Source organism: Merops nubicus, unplaced genomic scaffold, assembly GCF_000691845.1.
Source record: "Merops nubicus isolate BGI_N331 unplaced genomic scaffold, ASM69184v1 scaffold2814, whole genome shotgun sequence".
NCBI lineage: Eukaryota > Metazoa > Chordata > Aves > Coraciiformes > Meropidae > Merops > Merops nubicus.
In genome coordinates this window covers 1-19116 of record NW_008604674.1, presented here as the reverse complement: position 1 = coordinate 19116, position 19116 = coordinate 1, and the positions used below count along the sequence as shown (strand labels likewise).

Genomic DNA, 19116 nt, shown 5'->3' with positions numbered 1-19116 from the left:
GTGATGTAGAAACGTACAAAAGAACTCTTTAACGAGAAGCGCAGGGCTGCCCAGGGGGACGCCCGCTCGGCTCCAAGGGTGCGCCGGCCCAGGTTCCAGCGTGGGGGCTGGGGAGAGCCAGAGGGGACAGAAGAGGATGGTGCAGCTGGAAGTGTGGGACAGGGCAGCTGCGGGCATCCGGGCTCCTGCGCCCTGATGGGGACACACCGAGCTCCTGGCACGTGGCATCCACGCTTGACAGTTCTGTCTGCTCCCTTCTTCATCCAGAGACAAACACCAAAAAAAATACCCGCCCCTGTGGCGCTGCGCCAAGACAGGCGCTGGGCTCAGCATCACCAAACGCTCCCGGCCAGGCCTGGCTCGGCCACCTCGGTCTCTTGCAGTGAAGGCTGCAGCTTCATGTGGTAGAAATCTGTGCCTTCTTCGTGACTTTCAAGGCATATGAAATGAAGAAAAACAAAAGACGTCCGATCATATTAACACGTACTCATCATTAAGGCACGTTTTGCACATATTTTTCTTCAAAAAAACCAAAAATATCTTTTTTGTCATTTCCAGCATTCACTTCATGCTGTCTTATGACTTCTTCATCTTTGCAACTGCAGCCAGTACGTCGAGAACGAAGAAGCCCCACCACTCTGAATCCAGCAGCCTGGTGGGAGCACCGATACCACCTGATTTCCATACGCCACACCTCAACAGCTAGTGATCCTTTGGCAAGTGCAAATGAACTTCAGCAGATCTGCATTTCCTCACTGGTGACCACCTCCTCTCAATACAAACATCAAATTAAACTTGGAAACGTCCGAAAAACCTGAGAACTGACTTAACGCCTCAAACCCACAGAGGGCAAAGGCAGGACTGACTACTCCCAGCACCAGCATCGCCTTCCCCGAGGACAGAGCTACTCCACTTTGAGCTTGGTTTTTATGTTCATGGCTGCCAGCTCCGCCACGAAGTAACGGAAGACGTGGGGCACAGGGACGACCTCCATGGTGTCCACCTTGTTGCAGATGGAGCAGGAGTAGCGCCTGCTGCTGGTCACCGAGGAGGAGTGGAGCGGTTTCTCGAGCACAGGAGACGTCATGCTGCCGCAGCTGCCGCAGACGTAGGCCACGGAGCCGTCGGAGCAGTTGAACAGGCGGTCCTGCAGCAGGAAGGACGCGCCGTGCGCCAGCAGAGCGTCACGCTCCATCTCGCCGAAGCGAATCCCGCCTTCCACGTTCCTCCCCTTGACGGGCTGGTTGGTGACGGCGTCTCGGGGCCCCGTCGTCCTCACCTGGAACTTGTCCGAGACCATGTGGCGCAAGCGCTGGTAGTACACCACTCCCACGAAGATCTCCGCCTCCAGCTCCAGGCCGCTGATGCCACTGTACATCTTCTCCGTCCCAAAGAAGTTATAGCCCGCGCTCACCAGCGTCTCACCGAAGTACTTCAGAGCAGAGCTCTTCTCCGTGAAGGTGAAGGGAGTGGCGTCGTAGGAGACCCCGTGAAGCGCCGCCGACTTCCCCGCCATGCTCTCGATTAACATCCCGATGGTCATGCGGGAGGGAAAGCCGTGGGGGTTGAAGAGGATGTCTGGGACCATGCCGTTCTCTGTGAAGGGCATGTCCTCCACTGGCCAGAGCTGGCTCAGGATACCCTTCTGTCCGTGACGGCTGGCAAACTTGTCTCCGACGGTGGGACTGCGTGGAACTCTCACGGTGATGCAAGCCTTCTTGAACTTCCCGGTGCCGCGGTCGTTACTGCACAACCGGACGTTGTCTACAATGCCTACCTCCTTATTCCTGTGCGGGTGGAAGAAAACAATCACAACAAAGGTGTCAGCTGTGCTAATGGAAGGATAGGAAAGGGAAATGAAGGGAAAAAAAACAAAGCACTTCAGTCTCACAAAATACCTTGAGACAGCTGGGGAACAACACCCTTCTTGAAGAATACTCTTTGGGAGTAAGGGAAGTCAGACTGTGTAAGAATTGGGGCGAGGAAGCAACACAAGGGCATTACACAAGTGCCATTCATTTGCGTTTTCTAATACTAGCTACAGCCTTCAGGTGATCAGGTAACGTGCCACCCACAGCTTGGAATAAAGACTGTTTAAAACTGGTTTGTCTGTATCTCACTTTATCTGACAAACTGCATCCCAGTGCCAGTTGTTCTGTGTTAAGGCAGCAGTCCCTCTCCCTACACCCCCAATAAATCCACACTGTCTTGGTGGGATAGCAAAGTCAAGAATTGGGTTCAGTGCACAGCAGAGAGGAAAGCTCAGAGCAGGAAGGGAAGGCACGATGTGAGCTGAGAGGGCTTGGCCACCAAGTGCCTTGCTCAGGAGCGTGCTGCTTCTCCAGAGGAACCCCAGCCTGATGTTCCACATGCCAGGTGTCTGCTGCAGGCTTCACTATTGTCATAGAGCTTTCAGCCCAAACTCTCCACTCGTTTTGGAGCTGACAGCCAAGTAATAAATAGGTTTTGTCCCACGTTAAGACAAGGTTACTTTTCTTCTTCACCTTTGAAGTGCTAATGAACACAGTGTTTGCAGAAGGCCTGTACCTAAGCTTAGCTTCTCTTTCAGAGCTGTTATTTTGCCATGTCTGAATGCAATCAGGGTAAGGTCATCACAGAAAAAAAACCAAACCCCAACCAAACAAAACCAAACTGGCTTCATAAACTATTTCCAGCCTCATTCAAACTTTTGTCCTCCCCTTCCTCCAAGCCACACAGTACTATCTAGCAGCACATGCAGCACTTATGACAGTAGGGAGATCTCCCTCTTAAGGGCCCTGGGTCTCTGGGGCAAACTGGGGGCAGGAGCCAACACTGACAGCTGAACTTCATCTCTCTGTAGGAACCTAAATGAATATCTGATTTACACCAAGAATGAACAAAAGCTGAGTGGTACAGAGGTAAAATGCCTTTCTGGATATGGAATCTGAACTGGGCTGGGCTTGTATGAGAGCTGGGGAGCAGAAGCACAGAGTGGGGCTCCACAAGGGCAAGAACAAGGCTGAGCTTACACATGTGCCAGTTGTGTGGACAACTGGGAATGCAGGATGCATTTAAATGTATCATGTTTTGCCAAAATTTTTGCTTCTCTTCCCTGAAAGAATTAAGAGGATTTTAATGAAAGCATCAGCAGCATTCTCTCTTTCAAATGAAGGTAAAAAAATCTGACAAAACTTATCCCTGAAATATTTCAGGGAGAGGGAAAGGTGTAGTTGACACATTTTACTATTCTTGCAGTTTAGAAGTGGCAATGTTAATAAAAATGCTCTTTGAACCCCATATCCTGTAACAACTTTGCTTGCAAGGTTTTCTGACAAGTCTCTGGGACGAGGCACTTTGCTTTGGTTTTCAGTTTGGGCTTTCTTTGTGGTTTTTTTTTTGTTTGTTTGTTTTTTCCTCCCCCCTCATTTTTCAGAAAATGACTGCAGGGGATGGAGGAACAGTCCTTGGGAGACAGCAAAACACTTCTGCAAGCTTTCTTTTTACCAGCCTCAAATTCTCCTCCTGGACTAAGCCAGGCTCTGCAGCATACACTGGCTTAAAGAAAAGCCACGATACATGCACAGGAGTCACCTACAACATGAACCTCATGCTTTCTCTGTCACATGAGGAGAAAAGGGAACACCTGGAGGACAAGCTACTGCAGCTCATCCAGGCCAATTGCTCTAAGACTGCTCACCACCACGTGTGTGGAGCCAGGAGGGACAAGCTCTACTTACGGATAGTACACAGTGAAGGTCTCCCCTGTGTTGAGGTTCATGAAGCTGTAGAAGGGGTCCCCAGGCTGCAGGACAGAGCCAACAAAAGGCAGTCCATCAGCATCCAGCTTCTCCATAATGTTTGTGTCACCAGGCCTGATACCAAATACTAAATTATCACCTGCCCTGCTGGCTTTAAGGGAAAGATCAATGCTCTCCATCTTGATAACACTTCCATAGGCAAACCCTCTCTGCCAGGAAGATTTGTTCACAATCTAAAAAGAAGGAAACAAAGGCTCATTAAAGATTTGCTAATAACTTCAACAAAGTATTTTAATTCCAATCTGATTTCCTGACCTTTTTAACATTGCCTTCCTAAATAAAGCCTCTCAGTGATTCACTGTTCCCAAAAGACACAAACATCCTGTAATCCCAATATTTTTCTGTGCTGGAAGCCCACTACCTTGCACCTCCAGCACTACCTATGGAAACAACACTTAACTGCTGTGCTACTATATCTCCTCTAACAGAGTCTGTGAACTAGCAGAAGCAGAGAATGGGCTCTTCTCAGCTAGTACCATCCTTCCTCCTAGTCCCTCCCATAAAATTCCTTCACAGGACAGCAGGACTCCTCTTTTTGGTGGCTTACCATTGCATCTTCCATGTCGTAGCCGCTGTAGGATATGACAGCCACAATGGAGTTGGTGCCGACTGGATAGCTGTCCATACCATAATAGTCATACATGCTGGGCCGCACCAGAGGGCTCTGGGGGGTCTGGAGGTGGTACAGCTTGTTATCTGAGCGGTCTTTGTAGTTATACACTGGAAACCCCATGGTTTGCTTTCCTATAAAGAAAGAAAGTTGGATTTATTCAGGATCAATTCAAAGTTTATCTAGGATTCATCCTCCATGTGTCTTGTTATGAAGAAAGCTGGAAATAATTACATCTTAAAGGGATTATCAATCTTAAACCACTTGGAATTTAACAATTGCCCTAAGCCCAGCTGTAAAAGTTTCTCTGAACCACAACATTCAGCTCCTTTCACAGCATCTCATAAAGACTATTTGTAATTTTGTGTCTGTTCTGCAAATTCAAAATCTCCAGTAAGGTTGGTGTGGGGTTCTTTCTGTTTGGTTGTGTGGGTTTTTGTTAGTTCCCCACTTCCTTCCACAGTTTTCCATAGTGAGGTACAACTTACATATGTCCAGGTTAAAAAGTGTGTGTTTTTTTTAATAAACATATTGGCAAAGAGAACAGGTTTTGAACATATGTCACATTGGTACTTTCAGAAAAATATGAAAAAGTGGTAGCCTTTTAAGGACATCTTTCTGATAATACTGTTAGAAATGTAACATGCTAGTGATGTTACCAACATAGTGAGACCTGCTCTCTTCAAGTCCCTACTTATACATTTTCTCTTAGCCTGACATTTGTTTTAATAAGTTTCTTGCACATCATCTGCACCTCAGCCAGTTGAAACCCCACTACACACCTTATCCTGAGTTTTCAGACAAATAAATTTAAATCTTTGTCAAATAGGTATTCAGGAAAAAAACAACCACAAAGCAGAACACCACCACCCACCCTGTTGCCACAGTGCTGTATTGCTCTTGCAACAGCTGCCTTGCAAGTGTCCTCTCAACAGCTGCAGAGTCAAGACAGCAGTCTCTTACTGGAAACAGGTGGCAAGGAAACCACACACCAACTCCTGGAGAGCACCTACTGGAGCTACCAGTTAGAAGCAGGTTAACCTCCATCTGTCGTGGGGATGAGAGGACTGCTGGTAGGAGAGCTGTCAGACACTAATGCCACCCAACAGCCAGTGCACTGCCCTTCTCACTTGTCTATATGATCAACAGCATCAGATTAAGAAAAAAAACAAACAGAACTTTAAGGTTTGAGGAAGGCAACAGGAGTGCAGTGAGGTAGAGCTGCCCACTGCAAGGCAGGCAGGATGATAAACCTGACTTCATGTACTGCCCCATGAAATAAATGGCTGTTAACTTAAGTGTTGAAACAATGTCTGGGAAGAGCTTTATTTGGGAATGTGGGAAGACACACTGGAATAGACAAGAGACATTTTTTTGCCTCTCCTTTGACCAAGGACTTGCAGCATTAGGTACTAGATGGTGGAGGCCCCATCCCTGGAGATATTAAAGGTCAGGCTTGATGAGACTCTGAGCAGCCTGACCTAGTTAGATATGTCCATGCTTACTGCAGGGGGCTTGGACTATATGACCTTTGGAGGTCCCTTCCAACCCAAACCATTCTATGATTCTACTATGGCACGTACCCATCTGACACTGGTACATGTTTCGTGGACTTTGGTTGTGGTCAGAGAAGGGGATGAGGTTGGCCACCACGCTCAGAATACTGTGAGGGAAGAGCTCCTGGTGAGTGGTCACGCCGGGCACCACCTCCGACTCCAGCGAGGCCACATTCATGAAGATCTGCAAGCATCAAATCAGACAATGCTGGTTTGCTTCCTTCTTTTAAAGGGAAGGAAGCAAAACAAAGCTTCATTTCAGTTTTGGCTGTGATCACTGCCTGCACCTTAGTATATCATCAGGCAAGAAAAATACCAGACAGCTGTTAAACTACCTATCACAGTGACAGACCAACTGCAAGGAAAGCAAGTCTGGAAACACAAAACTGCAGTAACGTGTCCTCCTTCCTGTCTCCCATGTTAACTGTTCCAAGGGGCCTAGTTCCCTGGCAATCCACTGCTTGGCTGCCCGTGGGCCATTTGGAGAACATGATATAACACAAGATGAGATAGTACACACAAGCAGCAGTCCCTCACCTCAAAAGCTACACTAAGTTACTACTGAGAATGGATTTCAGTATCTCAAAAAGATCCCCTACAGTCCATCTAAGACATTTACCAGAAACCAATTACCAGGAGGAGAGAAAACCCTTTTGCTACCTATTCTAGCTCTTCAGCACAAGCTCCCTTTATCTCATCCTCAGCTCCTTTCACAAGTATTTTCCAAAACATTTTGATGCCGAGTACCTCTGTAATAGTCATCACTTCAGAGAAGAAACATGCAAATCCCACCTGTTCCAGGGTACCAATCCATTCATTCCTTCCATAGAGCAGGTTTCTGACGGGCCGCACCATCCGGCAAGGGGTAGTGAAAATGAACAAGCCAGGGTACAGGCTGGGCTTTCCTGTCATGGGGATAAGGACTACTTCTGCCCGTGCAGGAAATCTCTTCTCTTGTGTTATCTGTTTGTGCAAGGAGATGGCAATTCAGAAACACAAACCGACGCTAGTTTAGTTAAGCTGCACCCAACAGACTATACAATGAAAATGCCAACCAAAAGTGTAGCTAACTAATATTTGATAGTGGAGAAAAGATTTTTAAAATACTTCTAGAAAAACCTCCACCTAATCCTTTCAAGATAAAAAGTTCTAAAATGGTGACCTTGTAAATGTACAAACCAAACTTATGCATATACACAGGAAAAACAGAAAAGCCCACCAATACTAACATGCAGTCAAAGATAACTTACAAGGTCAGATTCAAAACCAAACCAAACCAACAAGAAGTTTAAACAAGTTCCAAATGCTTATTTTTGACAACTGCATATTGAGGATGTTTAGCTAAAAAAAACCATTTTCAACAAGACAACCTTGAAACGGCGAAGGGTTTCTGCAATCATAGGAGCCAGCTCCCACTCCACCCAGCCCACCACAGAGCCATCCAGCACGACTCTGTAACACTCTGCGTAAGGCTTTCTTGGAGTTGCATCAATGGGGGTGACACCTGTGAGAAGAGGGGGTTGGGAGAAGTAACAGCCAAAAAAGCAAACAAAACACATAAGTTATTTCTGCAGGAAGCCTCAATCCACACCAAAAAGCTTTCTGACAGATGAAAAAAATTCAGACTTAAAAAGCAAAGCTCTAGATTACTTAATGGAAAATATAAACCATGTACAACTAAGAATGCCATTTCCCTCCCCATTTTTCTGATTGAAATAAGCATTCTCATTATTGTGGTAAATACAAGAGAGATGCAGTTTAATTCAAAGTCAGCAGCAGCATTAGGAGTCACTGCTTGGTCCAATTTCTTAAGAGCTCGTACTGTGCAATTCCTGGTGCTTACATGAACATCTTCACTCTACAGCACACAGCTAGGAGGCATTTACACTGAACTTTACACTCTTGAAAAGGTCGACGTGCCTGTATAAGCAGCGTCCTACTTACCACTAAGCAGAAGCATAGAAAGTACAGGCTTAACTTGATTTCACCTTCGTAAGTAGCAGTGTACAGTGTCAGTAGCTGGATGCCCCCTCCCAGAGCGGGGTTGGCAGGGCAGCAGGGGAAAAGGGAAGGCTGCTTCACTACACCATCTAGCCAGTAGAACGTACCCAGGGAACACAGGAGCGGTGGAATGTCTGTCACGGGCACCATCTCCGTCACGATTTCACACACAGCCGTCATGTGGTTCATCAGGCCGCAGGGCTCCCCGTCCGGGGTGTCCACGGGGCACAGGAACCCCCAGGACTCGGGCAGCAGCTTGCGGACGGTCGTGGTCCTCATCTGGGCGAAGGCCGCCCCTCTGTGCACGCAGCGGAAGTGGGAGAGGTACCGGATGAAGTTCAGCTTGTCTCCCACCACACACAGGCCGCTGTCCTGCAGCATGCCCAGCCCTGGGGGACAGAAGGGACATCTGTCAGGGGACCAGCTGGCCAGTACAGCACGGCGCTGCAAGGCGCTTTCTTATTTTGACACCGAGGGGCCATAGGGATGCCCAACAACAGAAGGCACACGTGCTGCTGCCTTTGTACAGGCAACTCACTGACCTGTGAGAGGCCTAGAGACTACAGTCCTAGCTACTGCTTAAACTCCTTTCAGAAACAAGTGAAAGTCCTTCCCAGTGAAGTGACTTGGGATTTGCAGTTGGTACTTTTTACTGAAATTCTGTGGCCTTCCAAATCTCATTGCAATTCTTAGCAGGCATTCCATTACATCATCACGTTAGACACTTCAAGGTAGCACCAGGTAAATTTGAAATACACATTAGTGAATTGGTTTCTCTCTGTTTAAGCTCATATGAAAAATGGGTCAGTCCTGATAAACCAATGTCCCTTCTCTGTCTTACACTGCACCTCCTAAGCAGAAAAAATCATCGGGAAAACACATCAAAATATAGTTGCTGTTTTAGACAACATTAAATTTGGTTTCACCTATTTATCTGGGTAGAGGCTTTGCTTTAATAACTAACCTGATTTATACCATGCTTAAAATCTATGCTTGAGGAGCAATCTTGCCTGGTCCTCAACCATCCCTTTCCTCAAACCACTTTCATTAATTCAGTTACAGTGCACAATGTCTGCATACAAGTTGTTTTCAGTTAAGAGCTCAGTTTTATGTTTTTTCCTATTCTATTTAGCAGGAGAAAAAAAAAAAAGTCTTCTTAACCCTAAGGATTTACCGGTTTTAGATCGCAGGTTACCAGTTGCAAGAAGATACTCAAATGGCTTGGTGAAGTCTGTAGCCAGGCTGAACGCCTTCACCAAGCTGTCTGCATTGATGCTGATATCTGCCTTTTCTGTTCTTTTCTCCAAAACAAACTTCACAGATTGCAACCAGCTTTCAAGCCTCTCCTACGGTTTAGAAGTGAGAGATTTAAATTTAAAACAGGAAAATAAAGGTTCAAATTAGAACTTCACATCAGTTGCACGTGCTACAGAAATCCTCTGAAATCACCAGGATGGACAACTGCTACTGAAATGACAGTTTTCCAGCTGTATTTCCCACACTGAATTCATTTTGTCAAAATGCTGACACCAACACAGACCTGCAAGGAAAATACCCATCCAACAGCTTAGTAATCACTTCCACCCAGATCAGTGATGAGCCTAGCAAACAAAGTACAGTGACAGAATCTCATAAAGAAAAAACAAAACCCAAAGCAGAAATTGTACTTATCATTTGGCCAAGAATAACTCCACTGATTAGCCTGCTAAATGCAGTGCTGACATAAAATGACACTATGCAGTAAGTTTAGATACCAAAACTTGAAGGCCATGGACACGCAGTATTTAAATGTTGCTGGGACAAGCTGAAATAGCAGACTGGATTTTAACCATGATTTTATTACTGCTGTGACCTTAGATACTATATAAAAACAGGGAAAAGGACATAAGACACCAAATCTTTGAACTCTTAGTAAAAATCCACTGTACACAGTGACACTATGTCTACTGCTTGCCCTAGTCTATTTAGGATCTTTTTATTCAAAAAAAGGGGCTGTTAACTCTCTTCCCTGCTGATCTGACAGGGCCAGGAAGGAAAGCAACCTCTTCTGGTTCCTGGTGGTAGTTCCAGACAACACTAAGTGCTTCACAGAATTCACTCTTTATTTTATTTCTAAGCTCATTGAAACCACTCAAGTAGTAGAGAGGTTTTAGTAATCTTTCAACAAAAAAGCACCAAAGGAAATTTTGGCTGCAGTGGAAAAAAAAGGCTAAAAAAAAGTTATCTAATAACACAGGGAAATATCTTTACTTGGGTGTGGGAACTACTATTCCACAAACATCTTCATGGGACAGTCAAGCTTCTGAACTGGAACACTTTTCTGCTGTCATCCTAAAATGAAAAATCCCTAGAAATAAACTGAACTCATATTGAATTGGAATAGATTCAGAAAAGGCATTTTTACATCAACAGTAATAAATTCACTAAGTCAGAAGCATGCTACCAACTTCCTGATCCATAAAGGAATTTAAAGCTTGGATAGTGATGACAAAATCAGGAATCATCACTTTTGGATGATGGTGTGGGGGGCAATTATTTTCTTGCACATGTGCCCTGTAAAACAGTGGCAACACAAGGCAGATCTTTAGCACTTCCATATCAATTGATACAACAGAAGTAGGCTGTCTCAAAACCCTCTTCAAACACCACAAGGGTGAGTACTCTCCTTCCTCTGGCTCCCACTCTGCATGGGGCACTTTCATTTGCTCTGGAAGGTAGCAAAGCTCTTTATTCCAGGTTTTGTACAGATTTTTCTTCAGCATATTTAGCACCCTATACTGAGACAGCCAAGCCTTCCTCAACTGCACTGCCTGGTTACCCTGCATCCAGCACTTCTCTCAGCCTTCACAGCCTATCCAGGCTCCCCAGTCTTCAGTTTGGCCCCTGCATTTCTCCTGATCTGATGCTCACTGTGGGCTCTGGACTGGATAACCATTACATGCACAGGCTTAAACTCCTTAAGACCTTACCTTTAAGAACATAAGGAAAAGCTGTCCTGGGGTAAGCACTTCTTGATTCATCAGGCTGTCTGGGTTATCCTCCATACACTCTCCTTTGGCAAAAGCATACAGCTTCCGGGTCATCATACAGAGCAGGTAGAACTTCTCAGTTCTGTTTGCCAGATGTATACAGATACACTTGCTGGAGGAGGAAACAAAAGGAGGCCAACTAACACCATCTCTTCATGCTAGCTGCTTTCAGGAAATTTTGGCTGCAGTGGCAAACTGTTTTTTTTGTTTTGTTTTGTTTTGTTTTGTTTTTTTGTTTGTTTGTTTGTTTGTTTGTTTTTCTAAAAAGCCTAACAAGGCACAAGCTTTTCCAGCTTTTAGTATTGTATGAAAATCCCAAGAAATAATAATAAAAGAACCCTCAAGACTGAGCAGAAAAAATTATCAACTTGTCTTTTTATGGGGCTAGTTTTGCTAAGTATATACCTGGTTAATTAGATGAAGATGAACCTTGTCAGAGGTTTTTTAGGTAGAAAGGTATTTTACACACTCCCATGTTAGAGTTCCTTGTAAGTATATAGTTTATGTAAACAGATATTTAAGTTGGGATCAGTCAACAGATGAGGTCTGCGTGTTATTTTACAGTATGTATGACACCAATCATACACATGCACATACCCCCATACACACACCCCACCCCACACCTCTGCTGGAGTCTAGCAGAAAAATCACAAAACATTTATGCTAACACTGTCAGTGTCCTTCCACAAAGTCCAAATCTCCCCTGCTATTAACCCTCATGTGGAAAGCTGTGGGCTGAACAACACTAAGCACAAGGGAAAAGGGAGGCCATGCCTAACTCCCACTACAGCTGACTGCTTCCCAAGACACGTCCTTCAGCACGCAAGGATTTTTTTCAGCTTCTGGTTCTACTGCTTCACTTCTGCTCTACACCATGCTCTACTGAAGCCTTCACAACTTCACTGCAAGACAGAACTCTGAAGGCAGGTTCTGTTCAGGTAAGTTACAGTTTCAGCACTCTTACGTACAGGGTACACACCAATTTATGTTTTTCTAACTCTTCCCCTTCTCTCTCCTCAGCTGAAGCAAACACAGTGTACAAAATACATCAGAGGTGAAAAAAAACAAACAAACCAACCACTCACTAGAATATTCAGAAATAAGAAAATCAGAATAATTCCAACTTTATTGAAACCATCTGCTCATGGTTCTCAGTACACAGTTCTGTACTTCCAGCTGGTCTGTGGAATTTTAAGTGCCACTCTGACGCACCTGCAGGCTGCCTTTGTGTTTCCAGCCACCTGACCACCCTCTGTTTACAAGCAATCAAGAATTTGGGCATCCCAAATGATCCTTTTCATGCGGTAAAACCAAAACTTCTCAAAGAGCAAATATGGACTCTAAGGCCTGTCACACTGACAGTCTCAAAGCCAGCTCTTCTGTTTCTTTCTAACTTACCCTGTGGAAGAATCAAGATTTTAAAGTATCTAATCTCTACCACTTTAAAAGACAAATGGAATTCCCATCATAGTTGCCATAGAGTGTGTGAGACAGCAGAGTGCCACAAATTGCAGTAGTCTGTTCACCAATTAGAGCCTTCAGCAGTCACAGACCTAGCTTTAACCTTCTATTCCTTAATCACTGTTTTTCAAATACATCAGAAAAATCACATCTAAATAACTACTGATACCCTCTACTGAAACCATTTTGAGAAAAACTGTGTCAGTCCATTAAAATAGATTATAATAATAACATGTTCATAATCACACACCTTATTATCATCATCTGCTCCAAGCCTTCAGCAGTCACAGACCTAGCTTTAACCTTCTATTCCTTAATCACTGTTTTTCAAATACATCAGAAAAATCACATCTAAATAACTACTGATACCCTCTACTGAAACCATTTTGAGAAAAACTGTGTCAGTCCATTAAAATAGATCATAATAATAACATGTTCAGAAATAATCGTAAACCTTATTATAATAATCACACACCTTAGTATCATCATCTGCTCCAATGCCTCGCCACTCTGTCAGGAAATAAATTCTTCCTAATATCCAATTGAAAAATCAGAAAAAAACAACTGAAGCCCATCTCATCTTGTCCTATCTCTAGTTAATTGGGAGAAGGGACCAACAATCAAGATTTTAAAGTATCTAATCTCTACCACTTTAAAAGACAAATGGAATTCCCATCATAGTTGCCATAGAGTGTGTGAGACAGCAGAGTGCCACAAATTGCAGTAGTCTGTTCACCAATTAGAGCCTTCAGCAGTCACAGACCTAGCTTTAACCTTCTATTCCTTAATCACTGTTTTTCAAATACATCAGAAAAATCACATCTAAATAACTACTGATACCCTCTACTGAAACCATTTTGAGAAAAACTGTGTCAGTCCATTAAAATAGATCATAATAATAACATGTTCAGAAATAATCGTAAACCTTATTATAATAATCACACACCTTAGTATCATCATCTGCTCCAATGCCTCGCCACTCTGTCAGGAAATAAATTCTTCCTAATATCCAATTGAAAAATCAGAAAAAACAACTGAAGCCCACCTCATCTTGTCCTATCTCTAGTTAATTGGGAGAAGGGACCAACTCCTACCTCACTACAACCTCCTTTCAGGTAGTTGCAGAAAGCACTAGGGTCTCCCCTCAGTCTCCTCTTCTCCAGACTCAATAATCCCAGTTCCCTCAGCCACTCCTCACACAACACGTCCCCTGGACTCTTCACCAGCTTTGCTGCCCCTCCCTGCACCTGCTCTAGCACCTTATACTGTGGTGCCCCAAACTGAACACAATACTCAAGCTGTGGCCTCACCAGTGCCAGCTACAGGGGCACGACCACTCCCCCACTCCTGCTGGACACACTATTCTTGATACAGGCCATACCCCAGAATCCCATGAAAAATTGGCCACTGGCTATCACTTCATAAATGCGTGTAAAACCCACAACAAAGAGTGAGGTAATATGGCAGAATACTCTTAATTCTGTCTATAATTTCAATACTATTACATGTCACACTCTCCTACATGCATATACATACTTCAGAATGAAATCTGCAGCCTGCTCATTGCTGTACCACCCAGGCAGGTTAAGTTTTATTCTGAAGCTCCTTCCCAGATATTCGAGGACGTTCTGCTGGGTATAACAGCCTGCATCTGCTACTGCCCTCATCATCTCCGTCACACAGTTCACATAAAAGCTGTCACCTTCCTTTTCTTTCACCAACTCTTCAAAAATCTGGTAGTCTGGGAAATTAACTAATGCCTGAAAGAAAGAAGTGTATCAAATCAGAAAAACAAAGTCATAGCAACATCTGTCCATAAAATACAGCAAATGAACTAGGGCACTCCACTGATTTAGGTTTTCAGTCCTCTGGAAACAGCCTTCCACCATGCAAACTGTAAAATACTGTAGGGTTGAGGTGCTCAGAGAATAATGTAAGGGATATTCATACCCTGGTGATGATCACAAGTACTTCCAACTCAATGAGACCCTCGAAAAAAACAAACTCGCACTCTCTAAATTAAAATTTCTCTTGTTTAGTTAAGACCTAATACTGTCTTTACAGAATGACCTCACTTAGAAACATGAGTTTAATTCACCATTGACTCAAGCTGCTGTAGCAAAATACATGGCTGAAGTACTCTGGCTCTGCTACTAGAGAAAGAATGCTTTTACAGGAGAATTCAAACCCTTGGCTCAAGTAAAACCCTGCTATCCAAAGCACGGTTTACATCTATCAAATGTACTCAAACAGATCCTTCCAGATCTTCATTGCTACCAGTTCCTATCAGAAACAGTGTTTTGTTTTTCTCCTTAAGAAAAAAAAAGACCATTCACTGGTCTACTTTCAGATGGGATAACCTGCCTTTAATGATTCATGTTGTTCATTCACTAAGCACTCAGCTGTCATTCTCTTTTAAGAAGAGTCTGAAGATCTTTCAGATTAGGTGGCAAACTCTTATGCCCACCATCAAGAACATTCACTAGCAGAAAGCCACGACACCCCTGTGTGACAGTCCCCTCCTCACCTGACTTCACACATGTCATCAGCTGCAGCTAAGTGTTACACTACAGGCACAGCCTTGGTTTGGACTATAGTTCTTCATCCACTATAAGAAGGATGACTGAAAATACTTGATATGGAATTAGCTCCTTCTCATTACATAAATAAATGCTTAGCAAAATTTCTCTCTTTATTCACACAGAAAGAATGAGCATTAGCTGTTTACCTTTAAAGCAAATCCCAAAGGAAGGAAGAACAACTCTTTCTGAAAAATGAAGTTCACCATGACACAACCGTTTTCCAAGTAGTGAAGGTTCATATTTATTGCAGTGTGCTCATCCTTAACACAGTGCATCACTACTCCTGAAAAATTAATAACAGCAAAGACCAACATGAGCTATACAAAAACAACTGGCTGCATTCTTCTGTCATGTCCAAGCTGGTGTGGGACAACTCATGAAAGAAACGCCGGCACCTCGTGGCTGAGAACACCAGGCAGATCACTAGCTCTGGCATTAAGTCTTCCCTTTCAAATGGATACACCAGCTCAATTCAACTCACAGGGGACAAATGCCTCAAGACAGCCAGCACCTTTGCTGAGAGGCTTGGAAGTTGCATACCGTTTTTAACAACAGGAGCCCCAAGCCTCAAACATTCTGATTGCGACCTTAGGCTGCAAGACACAGCAAAACACAGGTCTGTTCCTAAATGCACCCTGGGTCAAGTTTTCACACCTCTGTGTTTGGGTGATACCACTGAAGCAGCGTTTCCTGGTCCTGTCCCATGCTACCCACTGCAGGACAAAGGAAAATAAACCAAACAGGACTGTTTAAACTGGCACTGCCTCAAAATTCATTAATGTGGAGTTACAGCGTGTGTTCAAGCACCAGTCCAGTCAAATTAGCAGCTGCTATCTGAGTTTAAACCTGTAACTTTTCTGGCTTAATTAAATTTTAAACTGTTTTCCTGAGTATATGTGACAGAAGCATGGGATAGCCAAGAATCCAACTGATCTGTTTCATGTAAATTAAACCTGCCATCTCAAAGTATGAATAATCAAATTCACAAGTTCAGCAGTTTACACTAAATGCTACTGATGGTAGGGTTTTAGCTACACTTTCCACATTAACAAAAGGTTCCATGCACTGCAAGACCTGTCAGAATACAGCCCACTCACTCAGCATGGGCAGCTCAGACAGCTCCCCCAAGGCCACCACCTGCCTCATGCCTGTGCTGTTATGATGGGGTCAACCCTTTGTTTTTATGTAGTAAAAAACATAAGGATTATACAAGAGCTACACCAAAACAAACTACCAAAAGTCAGCTACAGATGGTCACTCCTGTTTGTCCCCAAGCAGTTACTATCAGGATGCTGCAGGAAACTGTTCAGCTCACCATACTCTGTGAAACCAGGGCCTCTGTTTTTCCATTTGTGTCTTGTCATTGCAAGAGGGAAGTTTCGCCTGGGCATAATCAGCATCCTAATAACTTTTTCTAAGCCATTAATTATAAAGTAGCCTCCCATTTCCTGGTAGAAGAAAAATAATTTTAATGTGCTTAGAAATTCATAAACCAGCATTTTAAGTAAAAGAGAAAAAATGCCTGCATAATATGCCAACAAACATTTTAACACATAGCATAACATGTTTCAGCACTGCATTTGGAAAGGCTGCACTCTTGCTGGTGACTATTATGTCACCATGTAGCAGATGGAACAAGGAAGGGGGGGCACGTTCCACAACTGAAAGGAACAGAGAAAAGAAAAATCACCAAAAACCCACACAAACCTGTGTGAAGAGGTTTAACTGGTTTGTTTTTTTGGTTTTTTTAATAAATACTTGAAATGTTCTCATTTTTAGTTTACAAATGCAAGGGTTTCTTCAGTGCAGAAAACCTCTTTCTGGTCACATACAAGCTTAATGTTTATAAATTTATAGCTCCCCAAACGGTATGCCATTACACATTAAGTGTTTCAGTAGAAAATAATCCTACAAATGAAGGTGCAAGCAGCATCCCAGGGGGCAGGAAGAGCATGCCTTTGTAGATTTGCTTTCACAGTTTGCTCACTCTTTTTGTCAGTGCAAAATATGCTGCATAACTCCATATTCAATTTCCAACAGCTGACATGCTACTGGGGACAGGAGGAAAAAGGTGCAGAAGACAACTGAGACTGAAAATGTCCCTTTCAATGTCTGTTCTCCACAGAGGCTCACTCAGCTACACAGCCTCAGCTGCCAGTTAGCAGTTGAGAAGTCGTATACTGGAACTGTAAGTATCAGCACAAAGCAGATCCCTGTACTCAAAGACATTTGTGATCAAAATTTTTTAAGATTCTGTATGGAGCCACCATAAACAGGGTACACTCAGAGAAAACAACAACTCAAACTTTAAATAAAATTTATATGCTCAAATTCTGTAAAGAGAAGCTGGCCTGAGATACTGCTCATGTATTTTCTTAACCCACAAAATCCCCATTACCTCTTCTTCCTCATGGTGCTGTATGAGGTCTTGTGGAGAAAGATTATAGAGGTTGCACAACTTGGACTTCACCATGATTGGAATGTACCCCAGGGGGTGTTTAATAGTCTCCTGTGGCACGTCATTCACTGACCAGCTGATGTCAGCCTAGAACACACAATGCAAACACCAAGCAAATTAACCTGCTCTTTTAGTATTTCCTGCTGTATTAACTCTACATTTAAGATAACCACCATCATTTTGACACAATTCTATCACTTTAAAATGGCAATAATGATAATAAAAAGCAGAATTAGTAGATACATGTAAAAAGATTACTCCATGGAAAACAAGTCAACATGAGTTTATAGAAGAAAATCACAGAAGTCTAGAACTAGGCAAAGAAGCTGCTAGTTGAGTGAACAAAGCTCATCCAGTCTACTTTGCCTTTCAGACCCTCCAAAAGAGCAGCCTCAATAAAAAAGGCAGCCATGGGATAGGAAAGGAAATCTCAGAAGTTAACTAACAGTTCAACACCTGGCAACAGTAAAAAGAGTAAATCAAGTGGTGGAAATGGGAAGGGAAGGGAAGGGTTGGGTTACTGCACCCCTCTAAACCCATGGTGCAGCTTCACACCGAGCCCTCTGCACAGCTCTGGTCTCCAGTCTAAGCAGTGACTCCCCGGAATCGACTGCAGGAAGAATCTCAGGAAGGGGCACGTGGTTACAGGCAGCAGGGAGGGAATAGGGAATAGCTACACGCTGCCTCCCGCTGTGCAAGGGCAGGGCGTGGGAGAGCAACTCATCTGCCCCAGCATCAGGCAACACCTCCTCACTCAGGGCACAGCAAACCGCTTTGTTCCAAACATTTACAGGTTCAAAAAATAATTAAACAAGCAAACACTGGGAAAAAAAAAAGGTAGGAAATAATTCAGGTATGGAAAACAGAATTGCCGCTAGCTGAGGAAACAAGAAGCCACCACGAAAATAGCTGTGAAAAATCTGTGATTGCTCAAATTCCACGTTCAGGTAAGATACTGCACTCTGAGTCGCTTTTATCACTGTTTGGGGGAATGCTTCAGACAAATGACAAGCTGAAGTTGCAAGCCAGCATTCCCTTGCACCAGGTGCCAGGAACAAACACACAGCTCAGGCACAACGACACAATTTGACAGCCAACGGCAATGGCTGCGCAATTCTTTCACAGGGCAAAGGAAGATATTTGCTGAAGATGCTGCTTCTCCTCTAGGCAAATTTCAGAGCATTTCAGAACACTGATGAACGCATGAAGTGGGCAAGAGGGATTTGTAACTCTGGACTTCTACATGAGAGTAACGCTGCTTTTGAAACCCAGCCTCCTGCAGGAGCCGGGTTTGGGCTGTCATGCTGGCCGGGCTGTACTGGCCCCACATGTCTGGCTGGCTGCAAAGGCAACCAGACCGCAGAGTAAGGAACGCAGCCCAGGTCTCGTGGAAAGGACGGGCGGAGACCTCCAGGTAGAGGCTGGGCCCACGCCAGCTCGGTTCCGCGGGCAGCGAGCCCCTGCTTTGCCAACCCCCAAGCGGGACAGAGCTCTGGGAAACGGCCCCGCTAAGCGCACAGAGAAGCCAGAGGCGGGACCGGGGCGGGCACTTACAGTGATCCTGCCGCGGTAGGTGCTGCGGAGCCCGCGGCACTCGGCGGGAAACACCCTCCTCTCCT

The 19116-nt window shown here is 44.3% G+C and overlaps 1 protein-coding gene across 1 annotated transcript; it reads right to left on the bottom strand.

Annotated features, from left to right (window-relative positions):
• Positions 1 to 904: 904 nt before the first annotated feature.
• On the bottom strand, positions 905 to 19108 carry POLR1B (polymerase (RNA) I polypeptide B, 128kDa). The gene is made up of 14 exons (XM_008939075.1): positions 19052 to 19108; positions 17438 to 17584; positions 16355 to 16487; positions 15186 to 15322; positions 13994 to 14217; positions 10937 to 11108; positions 9142 to 9313; positions 8075 to 8356; positions 7337 to 7470; positions 6759 to 6929; positions 5994 to 6150; positions 4348 to 4544; positions 3720 to 3973; positions 905 to 1787 (listed from the first exon to the last, which is right to left on the bottom strand). The coding sequence occupies exons 2-14, from the start codon at positions 17510 to 17512 to the stop codon at positions 905 to 907; spliced, it is 2991 nt and encodes a 996-aa protein (XP_008937323.1). The 5' UTR covers positions 17513 to 17584; positions 19052 to 19108.
• Between the last annotated feature and the right edge of the window lie 8 nt (positions 19109 to 19116).

Excerpts from the sequence above, each read along its gene's own strand:
- POLR1B (XM_008939075.1), bottom strand. The coding sequence starts at position 17,512 with ATGGTGAAGTCCAAGTTGTGCAACCTCTATAATCTTTCTCCACAAGAC. Across the intron at positions 16,488-17,437 it reads AGCACCATGAGGAAGAAGAG|GAAATGGGAGGCTACTTTAT; the intron begins GTAATGGGGATT and ends TTCTTCTACCAG. Across the intron at positions 6,930-7,336 it reads AAACCCTTCGCCGTTTCAAG|ATAACACAAGAGAAGAGATT; the intron begins GTTGTCTTGTTG and ends TTGCACAAACAG.